This window comes from Calidris pugnax, unplaced genomic scaffold, assembly GCF_001431845.1.
Source record: "Calidris pugnax isolate Ruff unplaced genomic scaffold, ASM143184v1 scaffold197, whole genome shotgun sequence".
Taxonomy (NCBI): Eukaryota; Metazoa; Chordata; class Aves; order Charadriiformes; family Scolopacidae; genus Calidris; species Calidris pugnax.
In genome coordinates this window covers 1,707,215-1,725,222 of record NW_015090936.1, presented here as the reverse complement: position 1 = coordinate 1,725,222, position 18,008 = coordinate 1,707,215, and the positions used below count along the sequence as shown (strand labels likewise).

The 18,008-nt window shown below is 36.5% G+C and overlaps 1 protein-coding gene across 10 annotated transcripts in view; it reads right to left on the bottom strand.

Moving 5' to 3' along the window:
* The window catches only part of XRN1 (5'-3' exoribonuclease 1), a 43,799-nt gene extending 26,185 nt beyond the window's left edge, over positions 1 to 17,614 (bottom strand). For 9 of the 10 annotated variants that reach the window (XR_001413126.1, XR_001413123.1, XR_001413125.1 and 6 more), the window contains exons 1-20: positions 17,476 to 17,614; positions 14,537 to 14,769; positions 13,173 to 13,270; positions 12,700 to 12,809; positions 12,495 to 12,605; positions 12,193 to 12,275; positions 10,092 to 10,179; positions 9,797 to 9,965; positions 9,518 to 9,585; positions 8,405 to 8,539; positions 7,324 to 7,390; positions 6,459 to 6,564; positions 6,011 to 6,100; positions 5,699 to 5,855; positions 5,226 to 5,345; positions 4,019 to 4,188; positions 3,019 to 3,139; positions 2,823 to 2,921; positions 1,078 to 1,181; positions 423 to 554 (exon numbers count right to left, since the gene is read on the bottom strand). Coding sequence is in view for 4 of the 10 variants with exons in the window: in XM_014951758.1 (XP_014807244.1) it covers positions 423 to 554; positions 1,078 to 1,181; positions 2,823 to 2,921; positions 3,019 to 3,139; positions 4,019 to 4,188; positions 5,226 to 5,345; positions 5,699 to 5,855; positions 6,011 to 6,100; positions 6,459 to 6,564; positions 7,324 to 7,390; positions 8,405 to 8,539; positions 9,518 to 9,585; positions 9,797 to 9,965; positions 10,092 to 10,179; positions 12,193 to 12,275; positions 12,495 to 12,605; positions 12,700 to 12,809; positions 13,173 to 13,270; positions 14,537 to 14,769; positions 17,476 to 17,550 (2,336 nt within the window). In the remaining 6 variants the exon portion in view is untranslated. Of the gene's footprint in view, positions 1 to 422; positions 555 to 1,077; positions 1,182 to 2,822; positions 2,922 to 3,018; positions 3,140 to 4,018; positions 4,189 to 5,225; positions 5,346 to 5,698; positions 5,856 to 6,010; positions 6,101 to 6,458; positions 6,565 to 7,323; positions 7,391 to 8,404; positions 8,540 to 9,517; positions 9,586 to 9,796; positions 9,966 to 10,091; positions 10,180 to 12,192; positions 12,276 to 12,494; positions 12,606 to 12,699; positions 12,810 to 13,172; positions 13,271 to 14,536; positions 14,770 to 17,475 lie in introns of those variants that run through there. The other variant, XM_014951761.1, reaches the window with a different exon arrangement.
* Between the last annotated feature and the right edge of the window lie 394 nt (positions 17,615 to 18,008).

Below are 18,008 nucleotides of genomic sequence, written 5' to 3'. Positions count from 1 at the left end.
AGCAAGAACTCTATTCAAATTTAACAATGCTAAACTATTTAAGTTGAACCTTGATACTGTATGACTCCATTCTATATATTTCCTACAACTGAAGATTACTAAAACCAGAACAGAAAATTGAGTTGGAGAGTAAAAACTGAAACTAATTCATTGGAGAATTCTTTTGTAACAGTATATTAACTTTAAATATCTAGGGACTAATTCCATATACTATGAAATTCAACATAAGCTCTTTTATGTTGTGGTTTTTGTTTGTGTGTGTGGGTTTTTTGTTGTTTTTGTTTGTTTTTTTTTTTAATTCCAGCACTCATTAAACTTTATCATCAGCAGCTCTTCTCTACTATTTAGGTATACACTACAGCCATAAAACATAGCTAAGTTATAAAATGCAAAGTTACACTTTAATTTTCAAAGTTACTTACTGCTCTGAAATGCCTTGAACTTCTTTTAACCACATGCTTTGTTCCTTATCTCCAACATATGCCACTTTAGTCGGGGGCACTGCATTTCCCATGTAAAGCTTTTGTGTACCGTGTGGTTCTTCCAAATAAAACCTTAATAAAATCATAACAGGCACAAATTTAACTGAGTTAGATTAATCTAGACACGAGAAAAACTTAAAATAGCTAGAAATTACTTGTTAAGGACATGGAAAATTTGCAGAACCATTTTCTCTACCCCTTCCACGACAGGACATGCAGCATGCTTTTTATAAAAAATACCAGTGCATGTGCTGAAAGGAAGATTGTAAAGAAAGAGTTCTCTTTTACATTATTCTGTGTGAATTTCTTTGTATGCCTTTTTCCCCTTAAAGTTAAGAATGAGCTCCTCCAAACTTCTACATCTATAGCAAAATACTGAAGGACTAGACTTCAACAGAGATAAGCAAACCTCAGAATAACTAGAATTATTAATAATTAAGCAAAGGTTCTTCCATTAAGCAGCCTTCGGCATGTCTGGAATAATTTGCTGTTAGCAAATATTATAATAAAAATCAAAAAAACTGTTGTACAACCTAAGGAATTTATTTTGAATAAAACAAAGATGACAAACAACTATCTATGAAATGTCTCTTACTTAGTTTCTCCATCTGACACAGCAATAACTCTAGCTTCTTCAAGGTGTGGCCAGTTAACAAAAACACGCTTTCCAAGTACCAAACTGGCAACATTTTCTACCATCTGAAAAAATAAAGAAGTTACTATTACTAATAGCTTAAAATATTAAAAGATTTTTATTAAAATATTTTCAAACTGCTTTTGCAATAAAATCTCCTCTAGTTATGAACAGGTTTTTCTTGCAGAACAAAAAGCTCATTTTAGTTTATTAAATTCTGTTTTGATACATACTATATAATCTCTGATTAGAAACAGAGAGTCACAATTCTTTTTTTAAGACAAAGTATCGTATTCCAAATGTGGCTCTTTACATCAGCATATGTTATTTATTTACATTTCTATTATATGGTTACTATGTACTTTCTTTTGTTAAACCAATTAGAACTATTCATGCATCTGGGACACCATAATCAAACTGACAATTTGAGAGTAGTGAAATAATCTGTACCATAAATTTCACTTTTGTATCTCATTGAAACAAGGAAACAGCACTTACATGCAGGGCTTTACTAGCATCTGTAATTTTAGTCTCACATTATGTTCTATTTTTTCCAATTATTTTCTGCTGGTTTTTAACCTATTATTCTGGCTTATTTAATTCTTTCTGCCATGTATCTTGATATTGACTCTCCCTATCTCTCTACTGTAACCTTACTGTTTTCCTCCTCTCTGCTTTCCTGTTTTTCCTTAACTGTTTATCTCAAACATTTTTCTTTTTCTGGATTTGTCTTTTGCTACATGACGTTTTTAATTATGAAGTAGAGTTGGCTTTTAAAGGATTCAGAATAGATATTTTGCTTCCTAATATCTCTGCGTCAACTCTTTCCTCTAAGTCCTTTATCAAATAGTCTCACTTAAATGGAAGGTGTAAGTCTGCTTTGTTGATGAAAGGGGACTGATTAAGAAGAAGTGTCTATATACTCAGCACCCAAAAGACAAGGAGCACTGGTCTGGAAACTCTGCTTCCTTGCATTTATACCAATTCCAAATATCATTTAAGTCAGAAGCAAGTCTCACCAACTCTTCACCTGAGATTACCTGACAGCTACCACAGAGAAATGCCAGAAACTCTACTTGGGAGACTTTCTGAAGCCAGGACAAAGTTAGATCTTTCAGCAGATTGCCAAAATTCTAGGCTGCTCACCACAAAAAATTTAGCATTTTAATCCTAATTTATTTTTTACTATTGACTACAATAGTAAACAAAAGCTTTCAGTGTGAACTAATACCGCTGATATTCTCAGTGAATTGATTCAGCTGATGTTTTCAAAACATATTCCAAGAATACCACCACGGCATGGTCTCAACTTTGTGTTGGGAGCTAAGAACTCCAGAGTTCTTACTCCAGTAACTAATTCTATGGCCTCAAACATACAGCCATATTTCACCTTCCTGTCTGTTACTCATATTTTAACAACTTGTACATAAAACTCATTTTGAAATCAAAGCATTACCGGTTAAATAAAGTTTTTTAAAAATCTAAGTATTATCTTTTAAATTTACTATTCTATATATCTAACTACTCTTTTTTAAGAAATGCTTGGGTTTTACCTTTTTGGAAAAAACTTTTTCAGTACTACTCTAAATGTTTTCCCCTATAATACACTATTGAGAAGATATAAAAAACCCCAACTTTTCAAACCTGGCTACTTAACAAATTCAGTCTTTTTATGATAATTTTTTTGTTAGGAGCTGAATACTTACCTGTTCTTTTGAGTTCTCATCAGCTATGATTTCTAACATCATGTTCTCTCCGTGACTGCTTTGCTGAAACACCTGTACACCACTTTTTCTAAGATGGAACTGGGTAAAAACAAAACAGCACATAAAACTCACTTGAAACTCTTACATAGTTACCTACTAAATAGAATTGAAAATCTCAAAGAGAGAAATCTTTTACCTTATGCTTAATGTGCTTTAAAGTAGGAAATCCGCAAAAATATAATGCGCTCTTGTTGATTTTAGTTATCTTATTGTGGGTTATTTCTACGTGCCAAGCATCCAAAGGTATTGTTTTATACCTAAAAAACAAGTAGTACAACATTTCTCATACAGATCAACCTTCGGCTCTAGAAACTCTCATTGCTTGTTCAAACATTCATTATTTGACAAACCCTTTAACTTTCCTGTAAAGTGGTAATTAATTTAAGCAACTTGAAATCTATACAAATGACTACAAAAACCCATGCTATTGCTGTAAAGAGACTACTCATTAAGACAAAACTTCAAGCCATGGTATGTCCCAATCTCACTATTTTAATTCATTGTTATTGTCAAATTCTAATCTAGTAATGATACCATATGGTATCTTTCATCTTCACAACTTCATTCTTCTAAACTAGCAATGGTTCCATACAGCACCATCCACCTTCAGATCTATTCATTCTTAATAGAGTGAATCCTTAACAGGGCGTTCCTCCCCTATTTTCCTTTAAGTTTGACTACTATTAAGGTTACGTTTCCTTTTAGTCTTGAAACCTCAGCCAGTGATAAAGCTAGCTGGCTGCTTTCAGTGAGAGGAAAGTGAACCACACATTTCTGGTCAGCTCTATGCACTGGATCCAAATACTTTCTTTTTTCACAAATGGTCTGGAATTAGCGTACTGATAAATCATCACTATTATCAGATATTTATAACCAGTCTTTTATCCTCTGTATCATACAAAGTTTAGTAATTCTCTAGAGTGCTCTTGCTAACTCAGCATTGGTTCACCTGTTTTACAGAGCAATATTTGAAAAGGGAGGAACACTCTTACCGCGCCACTCACAACAAGCAACATCTAATTCACTATCTTACATTTTTCAGTGTATATACTGACACACACAAGCTTTGGTTGAAATGCTAATAAAAGTGTTCTAACAACTTTTCGTCTACTCCAAAATAGTTATGCCAGCATTACCTTGTATGACATCTTTCTATTGCAGGGAATTTCTCTGGCCATGGTGACAAGTACTGGAACTCTGCTTCTTTGTCATACCAGTACATTAAGCAAGCACTGTGAGTATTTCTTCGTTTCTCCTCTTCTTTTAGGCACTTATTACAGGCTTCCATGGCCTGCAGCAGCCGTTTCTAAATTGTAGAGAAATTAGCGTGTGTAAAACTGGCAACAAAAATTAGCACAGAAACATCCACATTTGGAAAGTGGATACCTGCACTTTTCTGGTTAACGTGTTAATTTTCTAATTGCAGCTTCACCCTTCCTTATGTCCCAGCTCTCTGATAAAAACAGCACCATTACAATGGAATGGCTTTGGAGAATAATGATTACCTTTTTAGCAAACATGCTTCCAAAGGCTAGCCATATTTTGCCTTTTACATTTAACATACAAAGTAATATTAAAAAGATTTTAGATGTTATTATAAAATTCTGCAAAATAACTATTGAAGAAGCTTCAAAATCTTATGGGTCATTCAAGTAGCAACCATTATCTTTTGTGAGACGAGTCAGTGCTGCTAACCTTTCACTGTGACCTACGGAAACAAACCAACAGGCACACACCACCACCTGTGTATATCTTAAAATCTGATCTGCATGTTTATTTTCATCCACTCTTTGATATGCTTACATCTAACCTGATAAAAGATATTACAAGAATATATATAATACTGTTATCCTATATGCAAAAGGAAAATGTTACTATTTTATTCCTCTCCGTTAATATTTTACTGTTTAATTAGTACTTAGTTTTCTATCCATTACTGATGTTCATATGAAGATATTTTCTGTAAAAAGACTGGGTTTTTTTTTCCAAATGTTTCTTTTATTCTACCTACAGACATTCTGTATTTTTATATGTATATAGGAATAAACATTTTTTTTCCTCAAAAAATATGAAACTACAAATTTGAATAACTGAAAAAAACCCTGAACAAACAACAAGAAGTCCACATCCCTTACTTGGGACTTCTGCCACTTGAAACTAACTTTGCTTGTGGTAACTTAATCTGGCCTTACTCTCCAGGCAGCAAAATTTATATTTTTCTGTGGTCTTATCAAGTGTTAATGTAAACTTCCAGTTAATTGCACATCTAACTGTTGATTAATTAACAAGTTTAGTACATTTGTTACGAAGCTTTTGTAGACAGCAGACATTGAAAGAACTTACCTCATCAATAAACGGGATTAATACTACAGCTTCCCATTCTTGCTGTTTACCATTTAGGTCAGTTTTAAAATCCGGTGGATAGTATTCTATAATAGGAGAGTCTTGACTAATCATCAAATGCTAAGAAAACACAACAGAGGAATTAAACAATATCAAAGACAATTCAGCACTAATACTAGGAAAAGATAGAGGAAGACTGGTATTAAAACCAAATCAAGGCTGAATAGGAATTCAACATTTATCGTTTTACTGTCCTAGCCTGAAATTGCTTAGGAAATGCAGAATTCTGTATTTATTACTAATGTCACCATGTAATAAGAATTGTAAGAAGCAGAATATTTAAGCATACACCTAAAATTTAGAGGTTGAGTATAACTAAGAGGACACACAAAAATATCAAGAAAAGACTTGCTTCAAAATAAAGCAGACATCCAGTAAGAGACAGAGCAATGTAATTTAATTCTAAATCCTACCTGGTAGCATTTAGGCAGCAGATCTTTGCTAGCTGCTGGAAGCACAGCAAGGAGCTGTTCAAATGGCATGAAAGGTTTTCCCAGTTCAAATTTGATTTTGAGTTCACTGATGTTGCGAATATCTGACAAGTAGGGTGCATAATGGTACGGGTAATACCTGCAGGAAGAACCCCTCTTCAGTTACTTGATTTAATTATATCACAGTAGTGTTCATAGATCAGAAACAAACTGAACTACATTAAAAGTTTCTAGGATACAACGTGAAGTATCACCTGATCTTTAAGCAATTTCCCATTTAACAATTTTTCTTACCAGCTCCACGACTGAACTCCATGGTAGTAATAATGCAAAATCCATTGTATTGCCTGGACGTAACATTCAGCTTGATCAGCCAAGAAGTCACTTGCAAGAAAACGGAAAGATACTTATTAGTTTTTCTCATTTTCACTGGTATATAAAAATTACTTAGCACCTCATACATAGAAATAAAGATAAAGCATTCTAGCAACCTAAGACTACCACAGTTTTCTAGATTCATTTAATACTAATGGAGCTTTCCTCTTGTCCTCACACACTTGTTAAACTTGACTGGCAGCTCTTCTTGCATTAGCCAAAAGCATCACCCCTGCAGTGCACTGCCATGTGTTCGCTGCTTTCAACATGAATGAATAATTTCTGTTGTATTAGACATATGCAAAGACTTGTCTTTGGGGTTTTAGAAGAGAAAAAAAAAAAAAAAGACTAAAAAAAATACACTTACTCAGAAACTACTTCTACACCCATCTTAGTCATGTAGTAAGTTCTTTTGTATTGCCTAAACTCAGTTTCAAACAGATCATCATCTTCTGGTTCATCTTCCAACGCAGCTGAAAAAGCAGTCATGAAAAAAAAAAAAGAAGGATTAACATTCACTTCTCTACTACAATAAGGTTAATAAGGTTTGAAGACATTCAGTTTGGACTTAATGCCTTACACTTATTCCTCAATTCACAATTATAGGTTCTCATACTTTCCCTGAATTGGGGAACACAAAACAAAGTCTTTACCCAGATGAAGTCTGAAACTTTTTTTCCATTAAAGACAGGCAACCCATTTTGTAGCCCAATTACAAGAACAGGGAGGAGAATATAAGCCATCAGAAAAAAGTTTAAGAAAAGGTTAAAATAAATTTTAAAACTTATTCTTTTTTCAGCAACATCATCTTATATTATGGAGCACTATCTATACATTTTTTGACATTAAATTTCAAAACATGAGCAAAATACATTTCCTACAAGTGGAATGAGTTTAAAAACAATCAACACAACCCAAACCCCCAAAGCTATATAAAAATCTGTTCATTTGTCCCCACCTATATAATAAAATAAATGTTGTTGAAGATTTGGTCATTCATTCCTTTAATTTGCCATGGTAATACTGGTCAAGCAAGAAGCCCTTGAAAAGGTTTAGCCTCACTCCTTCTCACCATAAACAGGTGATGTGCAGTTCCACTTCCCAATAGCTGACTACGTAACTCATTTAGATTAAGGTTATCTCTGACATCAAATTCCTACAGATCTCCTAATTTATACCCTAATTAACAAGTTTTTCTCTTATAAGTATATGGAAAAATTATTTGTACTTACTTTTAGGGGTCACAACTTCACCTTCATTTTTTTCTAAAGCAGCCAAACATATAGAATTTTCCTGAGCCTATTAATTTAATATTTGAGATAAAGTAAAAATGCAGAACAATATGCACATATCCCATTCACAACCATATAATCTGCAACTCAAAATGCTATGATCAAAATGCATAAGTATTATTATTGTTTAGTATAAACCTAACCTATTAAGGTTATAACCTTAATAATAACCTGATAACCTACATTACCTTCTTTTGCAATTGCCTAAGGAAAATTATTTTATCCATACAGGATCAGACAAAGGAGCAGTCACAAATAAAATCTCAATTACGTTTAAGAAATACATTAGTATCTTTTTTTCCAAAATACAACTATTTCCAAAACCATGCAGTAAACCTATAAGCATTTTTACTTATATCATGCTCGGTGCTACAGCACCAGTATGCAATCAAATTTTTAAACAGTAAATTTTTAGGAGTTCAAATTACTGCTGCTACTCTACTCTCTGGTGATGTCATATATTGAAGGACAGCCAACGGAGATGGTCACGGGGAACATGACAGCGGGGCAGAGTCAAGATACCGAGAAAGGTGCTGTCCTTGTTACTTAATTATATATAGAATTGCCAGTTTAATAACCACTCTGAGATTGCTCACACCAACGACACTGCAGTTTATCTATTAATTGTCAAATAGTCATCTGATACCAAGACATGCATGAATGATCTATCGCTGTACCTCAAATAGGTAAAACTTCCAGCAGGCTATGCACTGAAATGCAAAATTATAAAGCACAACAATTTGACCATAATTCACCCAGAAGTAAGTTTTGCTGCTGTTGAGGAACAGATATTAAAGCACTAAGTTATGGGTTTACAAGAGTTGAAAAATCATGAGAACCTGACCTTGACTTCATCACTCACAAGCAGCAATGTATACAAGCAGTTCCTCAAATGTTGCATTTTACTATCTTTTCTGATCTCAAAACATAGGTTTATGCCACTTAATTTGTCTAAGATCATGTTAGTGATTTGCAAAAAGTGACATGCAATTTTGGAAATAACAGCATGTAAAACACTAACCTTTTGTTTCTTTTGTTTATTTTTTCTGGCTTCTTCTGCTGCAATGCCAGCTGCCTCGTTGAGGTATTTATTGCCTACTTTACTTTCAAACCATTTTAGGTCTACAAAGACTTCACTGAAGTGTTCACGATCAAACTGCAGAAAAATTAAAGTTTAGAAATTATTGAGGGTTGCCAAATTTAGAGTGCTAAATTAACAATGTCTTTTTATTAGATGCATTAGATTACATCTACAGTCATTTGCACATAAAGATTTTGCAACTAAACTAATAGATTAATATTAAATTATTTTTTCTTAACAATATATAACATATTTTGTTTTCTTTCAGTAAGGCAGCAGTGGGTAACAAAAAGAATAAGAAAACTTCCACATTTCACTATCAACTCTAGAAGAAGTAGATAAGGTCTGGGTAATAGTCTTGTGCCACACACCCAACACTTTCATAGTTCTGCCCAAGGATTAGAAGACAGGGCTGAAGCAGGGACAGCAGATGGCCTTACACCTTCCAGGTTCAGTAGAAGGCTGAGATCTTTCCATTTCTATATGGCCTATATCTTTTGTCATCTCTAGGACGGACTACTGCAATAGCACTTTACAGGACTGCCTCATGTATGCCAGTTAGTTTGTGAAAAGTGCTGATGTCTGCCTCAGAGATACCAATGCTTCATTGCTCTTTATCAGTGACCTTCATAAAAAACTTGCAAAAATACGCTGTACAAGATCTTCAGACCCCGCAGGAAACTGAACAGCAGGGGAAGTAAGGAATATTGCTGCCTGCAGCATGCTTGGCCCAGTACTGCCACTCATTACTCAATGAGAATTGAGGACCGTGACTCTACTGGTGAATCCTCATTTCAATTGCAGTACTAAAAGATGCTGGAAATAGCATAGGTCAAACAATTCGATCTCTTTGCTCTCACATTACCGTAACATCAGAAAACAACTGATTGGATCCCATCAGTTAAGTGATAAAACAGCTGACTGAACCACTTGTAAAACACAGTCATTTAACAGTGCATTAAAACTACAGCACGGTATATTTTAGGGCGCTGTGTTGAGGTTATATTCAACAGACTATGCCATTCTACACCGTGTAATTTCAAAGTTACTTACATCTGACAACCTTGTAAGATATTTCTCAAAGCGTTTTAAATTCAGATGCCCATTTTCATTTATGTAACCTATTGGGAAGATAAAGGTGTTCTTTTTTGTAATTAACAGTTTAAAAAATGTAAATTCACATGCCACATAGATAACAGAACACAACCTTGCTGGTTTTCAACAGGGAGAGTAATAAGTACTAAACATTCTAACCCAGCTAAAAGGGTCAATGAATATTAACACAGGAACATTAATGTTTCTACTTCCCACAACTAAACTTCGGGTTCTTACCTCCCAGTTCTGGCAAGATAGCCATATATGTTCTATAAAGTAGCGGCAGTGCATCATGATTAATGTGTAAATGAGGTAGATGAGGAATAAAATCATTTCCTACAAGGAAACCCATTAAGATCCAATCATCTATTATCCTCTCAATATCATATTCAAAGGAAATCTTGTCCTGGGGGGGGAAAAAAAGAAAAAAACCCAATCAAAACACAAAATCCACAGGAGCATGATTTTTGTTATCACGTTTGCATAAAAAGACCTCACACATTTTTTCAATCACAGCTCCATTAGAACTTACTTTTACTGGTGAAAATTCATAATCAATATATTCTCTCATCAGAGATAAGTGCAGTAAATGAAATGTGGTTTCCTCTGGTGCACATGCTCTGTAAATTATTCAAAACAGTAAGTTAATTATTTATAAACACACTCTCAACATAAATAATTAGTAAATCCAAGGTTACCTAAAACCACGTAATCTTACCAGGATTATATCTTTGCAGAGGAATTAATGTATAAACATGTCTTTGAATCTATTTTAGTAGTCATCTGGTTTGAGTCTATAAAATTTTGCAGTAGAATCTTCTAAACAGCAGATGTGACTGGACTGTATGGAAAACAGCTAGCTTAGAGAAAGCAGGGCTGCTCTGTGGAGTTCCATGTTGCATCAACTGTCTCCTAAATAATTATCCCACTGTCCAAAAAAGGGACAACCTAACTTTGCAGGAAACCCAATATATTTTAAGGTATTTTAGAACTAGTATGAGTACATAGAGAGCACACAGATTCATGCCTAAATTGGCTGGATTACATTTGCAGTCATTTGAAATGCTTCTTGAAAGAAAAGACTATGCTCAACTAGAAAATATGCTCCATATGCATTATCTAGTGGCTTCAACACTTTTGTACTACAGCACCAAAACCTGACAAACATACTGTTTGTTTATGGCATAAATTAGTCAACATATATTCTGCCTTCTTTTCCTCTCTTCACTAAAATTACTTAATACTTAAGCCAATATTATGCCAAAATCAGTTAAGAGGTACACCTAAAGATTAATTGGCTCAAGACTGATATGTTTTAAATTCATAAAGGACGATTCCACCATGTAGATACCATAAATAATCGGGACCACCTCCAAGGACAAACCAACATAAACACCTGTGTATTCACACAGACACATACAGAGTAGCTTTTGGCCAAAACGTACTAGAGGAAGATGGGTGTGATACACAAGTGCATATGAAGACTACTAAGATGAACTCTGAGCCACACTTGGCTGCACAGAACTTCAGACCCAATTCTGTCACTTTTTAAACATAATTTTCATATTGGTATTAAAGAACTTTGGCAAATCCAGGTCGATGCTCTAAGACTCTAGAGGCATTTTGCCCCTTATTCTTCATTGCACTGGACTTTAAAATCCAGGTAAAACAAATAATTTCTCTCAACCAAGAAATTGCTGACAGATATTAATTTGTATGGATTTTCAGTATTTTCAAATTTCCAACTGTAAGTATTAATAAAAGCGACAATATTGACAGAAGGCAATTCTTGGAACTTCCAGAAGTAAATTCCTGTAATGAGCAATAGTATCCAGAAATTAAAACAGGAGCCAAATATGGAACAATGCTTGAGGGAGGGGAAAAAGAATTTTTCTTGGCAATAAAAACATTTGTTTACTATCAAAAGTTATGCATTTTTATATCTATATATCTTTATATGACTAATCACTGTATTATCCAAAATCCTTTTTGTATCAAGAAGTGTATTTCTCTAGGTCTCTCCCATCACCTCCTTTTATCCACCAAATAAATACTGAAGGTCCTTCAAAGAAGGAACCTAGCCACAGTAACAGTTACAAATCATTTTTTCTGTTACTTCAGAATAGCTCCATGTACATGCACAGTTCTGGGACAAACCACCTTGTTCTGACTGATTATAGCCCACAAGATCCTTCAAACAGGCAAATCCAGAATAAGAGCATCCAGTCAGCCACTTTGAGAGAGTTTATTTTGGTAATTATTCTAGTAATTTACTTATATGCACAAAACCTCAGAGATATAAATACATTTTTTAAAGTCCATATCTGCATAAGACAATTATGGGAACAATGTCAGTACAGCCTGGGCTGCTCTATTAATAATATGAAGATAGAAGCACAAGACACCAAAGCTCTAAGGATATTTTTATCAGCTGTCCTGACATTTACATTTTCTCATGTAAACAAATTCAAACGCACAATTTAACAAGTTGATTTCTCTAATTTCATGCATTTTCCAAAACAAAAGACTTTATTTAGTAGCAATCAATAAAAAAACCCCTGTTTTAGTCACCTAGTACCTTTTGGATTTAATTTCGTCATATATAAAATAAGAGTAAAGTTAAATCAGTTCACCTTTGAGATTTTTTACCACCAAATCGGACTTCTTCTCTTAAGAGCGCAAAGTGAGCCTCATGACTTGTTAATCCCAGCATAATCTATTACAAAAAGATAATAGAAAGGTCTTACTTAATTATTTCTTTAAACTGTTACTCAAGATTTGAGCAATATACATTTTCCTGTTCTGTTTCATTACAAATTCAGAAGTCTGCAGGAATACAAAATTACATGCTTGTTCAATAACATTTTAGGAAGACACCAAAAACACACACACTTTATAAACTTCTGTTGTTTGTATTCATTTTAATTGCACATACCAAGTCAGCATCTAAGCCATAGAGACAGTGTCTTGTGTTTGGATCATGATGGGGTTTTGCTTTTTCTGATCTGATGAACTCCATAATTTTATGCTCACCTTCCCCCGGAGTCTGCACACAAAAGAAAACCCCAGAATTAATCAGTAAGTATTTTTCTATAAAATAAATTTTTTTAAAAAATAAAATACTAACAAAATAGAATGACCTCATGGCCTGATAAGTAGACTGTTACTCCTTGCCAGGATTTGTCTGTAGAAATCTTCATATTTACAAAATATTTAAGATGCTCATGCAATCTGGCCATGAATTCAGTTCCTGAAAACAGAAATCTCAGTTAAACACAAAGCTTTTCACTAGTCATTCAAAACTGCATTTACATATCAAAAGTATTAATGAAAAGAAAGAAAGACTAAAAATTCTGCAAGAGATCAAGGGAATAGCTGTTTTTCCCGAAGAGGTTTCATATTTTGCATAGCAACCTAAAGAACTTTTTAGAATGAGACAGTACTCCAGCCCTACTAAAACTTACTAAAACTTCAGTTTTCAACTTACTTCAGCCTTTATCAACTCTATCCTCTATTTTTAAAACAAAGCCTTCAGACAGGAAAACTAAACACTTAAAATTTAAATAACTAATTATCTTACTAATTATATTATTAAATAACTAAATTATCTTACCTGGTGTAATACAGTTGGAGTCAAATCTGGCTTCTGTGGGGAGAGTTTCTCCCTTTTCTAATGCCTTTTTTATTTTGTCCTCTGCCTCTTTTGCTGATCTAAAACAAAACAGTTGGAGAGAGGGAGTAGAGACAGAATCATCTTATTCAAATGTTAATATCCTAAGTATAGCTTTACTGACAAAATACATAAAGTTTATTTTTTAAAGAGTAGATTGGTTTTTAAAAAATAAAGGGGGAAGAGGGGAGAAATTTAACTCCTGAATAGAGTGTGAACTTGTTTCTGATGCAACTGGAAGGCTTAAAAATACCATTTTTCCCCCCAATAATGATGGTAAGTAGTCATTACTCAGATACAGGTAATATTTAGATTACCAAGATGATAATTCAACGGCTGATCACAGTAAAAGCAAGTTAACGTTTATGTAATTAATGTTAAAAAACAATAGGAATACTCGGTATCTAAACACCTGAAAATGCCATCCCCGAACAATAACGTAACACAGTTAAACAAAGCAGCAAGTTTGGGATACCATGAGAGCAGGAAGGGTGAACTAACAATTTACCATCGCTAGTAATGGAGGAAACAAACAAACATCACCCTGGCCTTTCTTGGCCAAGGATTTCATACCCACTTTTGAACCAGAAAAAAAAAGCCACCAACATCTTAGATTTTTGTCTCTCTCTCAATTCTGCTCCAATTTTCTATTTAGAACTCTTTCTTAATCTTTTCTTCCTCTGAACCTCATTTTTTTCCTTAAAAAAACCCAACTACCAAAAGCCAAAAATGACAAAAAAAACCCTGGTAGCTTGAAAATATTTTCACTTGTCCCATTATCGTAGTTTGTCTATGTCACATTTCACTCGCCACCCCTATACAGTCTGACCACTGGCTTTCTTTCCTTATAGCAGTCTTCAAAAAATCCTCCACATCTCCCAAAAAACTAATACAATTCTTAACACTGAATTTCTGCTATGAATGTCAAAGAACATTCCATTGTAGTTTCCAAAAAGGTGTATCTAGAATTAGCATTCACAAATACCAAAGACTCTCACAGGTTATGAAGCCATTGGAGACATCTGTAAGAACTTCACTGCAGATTTATGTCATAAATAATTTAACAGGAAAAAAGCTCTCCATGCCCCCAAGTCCCACATACACAGAAAAATATTTCCATTAACAAGCAAACTCTCCTTTTTGGAATCCTGAATTTACATATTATCATTTTACAGGTAGTTACTCTCATTTAACTAAAAATTAAAGCTATTGTCAAGGTATATTTTGCTTTTCATAACATACATTTAAGTAAATGGTTTTTAAAGTGTTTACTATCCTAAAGACAGAACAAGAACAAATATTATCACCTAAAACGTCTCCCACGCTGTTGATTCATTTTTGCTCTTGGAGCCACTCCATCAACTGCCATGAAGAAAACCTTCCTTGGTTTAATAATGCGAAACAGTACTTCCAAGTAGTGAAAAATATCGGCAAAAATCTTATCTTCTGAGATTCTGAAGTGAACGTCATCATCATTTGGATGGGAACACTGATGTATAATGCCATTCATGTCCAGGTATAAGTTGTCAAATTCTGGAATCTACAAAAGCCATAGTTAGTACCCACTCAGCGAGAGCTGAAGCAATGTAATCACTGCCCAAGGTATGGCTGAGATAAATGAAATCCAGAAACGAGCTGAGGTGGGAAGAACTCCCTGGAACCTACTGCACGCCAGTAGGCTAAGAATACCTTGACTGGTTATAGGTTTGTCTGCACCTGCAACCCATTACTACAATTTTCCCAGTGAAAAAGTCAACTGAACAGATTTCTATCCTATCCTGATTGTTTCTGATACTTAGGACTTCTGTCCCATGTGCTTGACCAATCTTATACACTGTGAGAGGAAAAAGCAATTAAAAAAAAAAACAACCAAAACCATCACACTTTTCAGGAAGAAATAATTTTATTTTTTTCATAACCCCACACATTTCACTGGTTCAATCTTGTGTAGCTGCAATAAAAACTACAAAACTGAGTATGCAGTTTCCAACTGTACTCCAAGAGCAAAGCCCGCTTAAGAAGCTTTAGGACTCTCCCCCTGTTACCAGTTCCTACTATGACCACCGCATACTGCCTCTTCAGCAACACTAAGAGCTGTCTGCGAGCATAGAGAGTGGCAATTACCACCAAAAGCAGCAGTTATCAATGATAACATCAATTTCTTTCCCTCATTCTCCAAATTTACTTTTTTCTGTCTAGTTCTCTTGTTCTTCTAACAGCCTTATTGGTAGCAGTCCAACTTTCTTTTAAAGGAAAAAATCCCTCCCCTGAATGTACACAAGCAACATATAGAGCACAAACACTGATAAACATATGAAGCTAACAGGCTGTTATGTATCTTTTCGTTGCCAAAACACACTAAACATGCACAAGAGCAATTTGCAATAAAAAACCCTATTCTTTAATCCACCAATATGACTGTTCATAAAAACACTCTTGCGATTACAACTGGGAAAAGGCACTGCTAACATTTTGTGATTTTCTGTAGTACTGCTACTTGCATATCTTTACATAATTTTGAAAGGCATGTTGCTGGACTTGAATTTATCATCCAGATACAAGAGAAACCTAACTCTATTTCAGAAAGAGGAGTGACAAAGGGAAGAACCAAGAGGCAGGATCAGGAATGATCTCCGGTCTCCTTTGTCTTCTTTTGCACATAAGATCTTCAGTACAGTTAAATGCAGTAAATCAAACTGCTTTCAAAATGCTCAAACACCACATCATCCACCCAGGCACCAACTTTCAGATAACGAGGGAGCAGGGCATTGCACAGGTAGCATTATAAAGAGATGAAAACTAAAGCTTTTACATGACAGCAACATATATATGAAAAACAGATGACCTTTCAAGAAGCACAGCTACAGTATGATTTAAAGAAAATTACGTGTTTTACATAGGATTTGCCTTTTATTCTGGGTAGCTTTTTCCGTAATAGCAAACTAAAATCCTAACCTAGATGCTAGTATGTATCAGTCTGCATATTCAGGAGATCTAACAGAGAAAAGAAAGGGAATACACGCTACTGTTGAAGCTTAATATCACAGATAACAGTCCAGACATTTTCTTTTTTCTTTTATACAGAGTAAATACTCCACATAAGCAAACAACATCATCTAGCCTTCAGAAAGACTAACTAGAGAATGACATTAGCACTGGCATACATGGTTGAGTTGTGCTTTCTGCTTAAGACCCTCTTTCAGAAACCATCATGATGCTACCCCCTGGTTAGAGCAGACACACGCTGACTCCCTCAGCTGCTACAGTTCACCGTTCTTCAGCCAAACTTCAGCTGCCACCAATTTCAGTGAGCAGCCCAGGCTTTTAAAAAACAGCTGAAAAGTCAGTATACACTGCTGCTGCTTTACTACACTGACAGCATAAGACGCTGTAGTGAAGTCCAACAAATCACAAGCAAAGACTTAAGCTTTGAAACTAGAAGGAAGGGTAAGACATCCAGGTTTGGAATCACTTGAGCAGAGCATCTTAGATATATTGATACCATTACTGTTTAATCTTTTAATATGCTATCGGTTTAGGAAAGATTTATTAACACTCAAACATGCCTTGAATCATCACCCAACTCATCTCAGAACATCCTTATTCAGATAGTAAAAGCACTTCCAGAATGCCAGTTACAAATACTAACAAAAAGTTAAGAGCTTGTGTCTAACAGGTGCCAAACAAGGTTTCTCTAAAAACAAGGCTTTTTTGCGTGACTGATAAAAACATTACTTGCTTTCACATTTCAGGCTTTAACTTCCTTCTCATTTTTTCTATCAATACGGACTGTCCAACACACGTCACAAGGAGAAGCCGCAGCGGAGCTGTAAAACCTGTCTGTCTCTCGTCATTACTGTTCATTACTCGTCAGCAGCAGGAACTTTTTCTGAGCCCGGTAGGGAGGAAGCTCCGGCCGCCTGCTCCCCGCGGGAGGAGCGCCGCCGAGCTCCGGCCGGGCCGGGGAGCCGAGGGGGAGAGGAGAGAGCCCGACGGCGGGGCGTCGGACACCCGGCTTTCCGGGGGGCTCTGAAAGACTCGCCCGCTTCCCGGCGACAGCGCGACGCCATCCCCCAGCTTTCCACCCCTTCGAGCTGCGGGTCTCTGTGGGCGAGCCGGCCTCGGCTCCGCAAACCCGGCCGGGGAGCAGGCCCGCTCCGAGGGGCCAGTCAGGACACCCCCTCCACCTCCCCCCCCCGCCCAGGACGGGCCCTTGGCAGGCAGCGGCGCTCCGCTCCCAGCTCACCTGATGCTCCTTCAGCACCTGGCTGAGGCAGGGGTACCGCTCCGATATCCACCGGTAGAACTTGGGGACCCCCATGGCCACCGGTCCCCGCCGCCCTCACAGCCCCGCCGGACCCAAACAACAACGGGCCGCGCTCCGCCTCCCTTCCGGCGCGCGCGCTGACAGCCGGGCCGCCCGCGTCATAGAGCGCCGCGCAGAGCGCCCCGCGCCGACCATAGAGAGCGGCGGATAGAGCGGCGGGGCGGGCTCCCCGGGCCTACCTCGCCTCCCGCCCGCCGGTAGCGTTAGGCCCGTGACGCGTCACCTCTCGCCCCCGCCCCGGCCAGCCCACACAGGAGCTCACGGGACGCCCCTCGGTGCCCTCGGGCCCGGCCCGCTGTGGGCTTGGCGATCTGGGTAACTGGCTGAACAGTAGGTGGCTCGGTAGCTCCCGGTAGGGGCTCTGGGCCCGGGTGTAACAATAGAGCCTGTGAAAGGTAACGCAGCCCCGGCGCTCTCACACCTCAGCAGAAATGATCACAGCAGATTCGGAG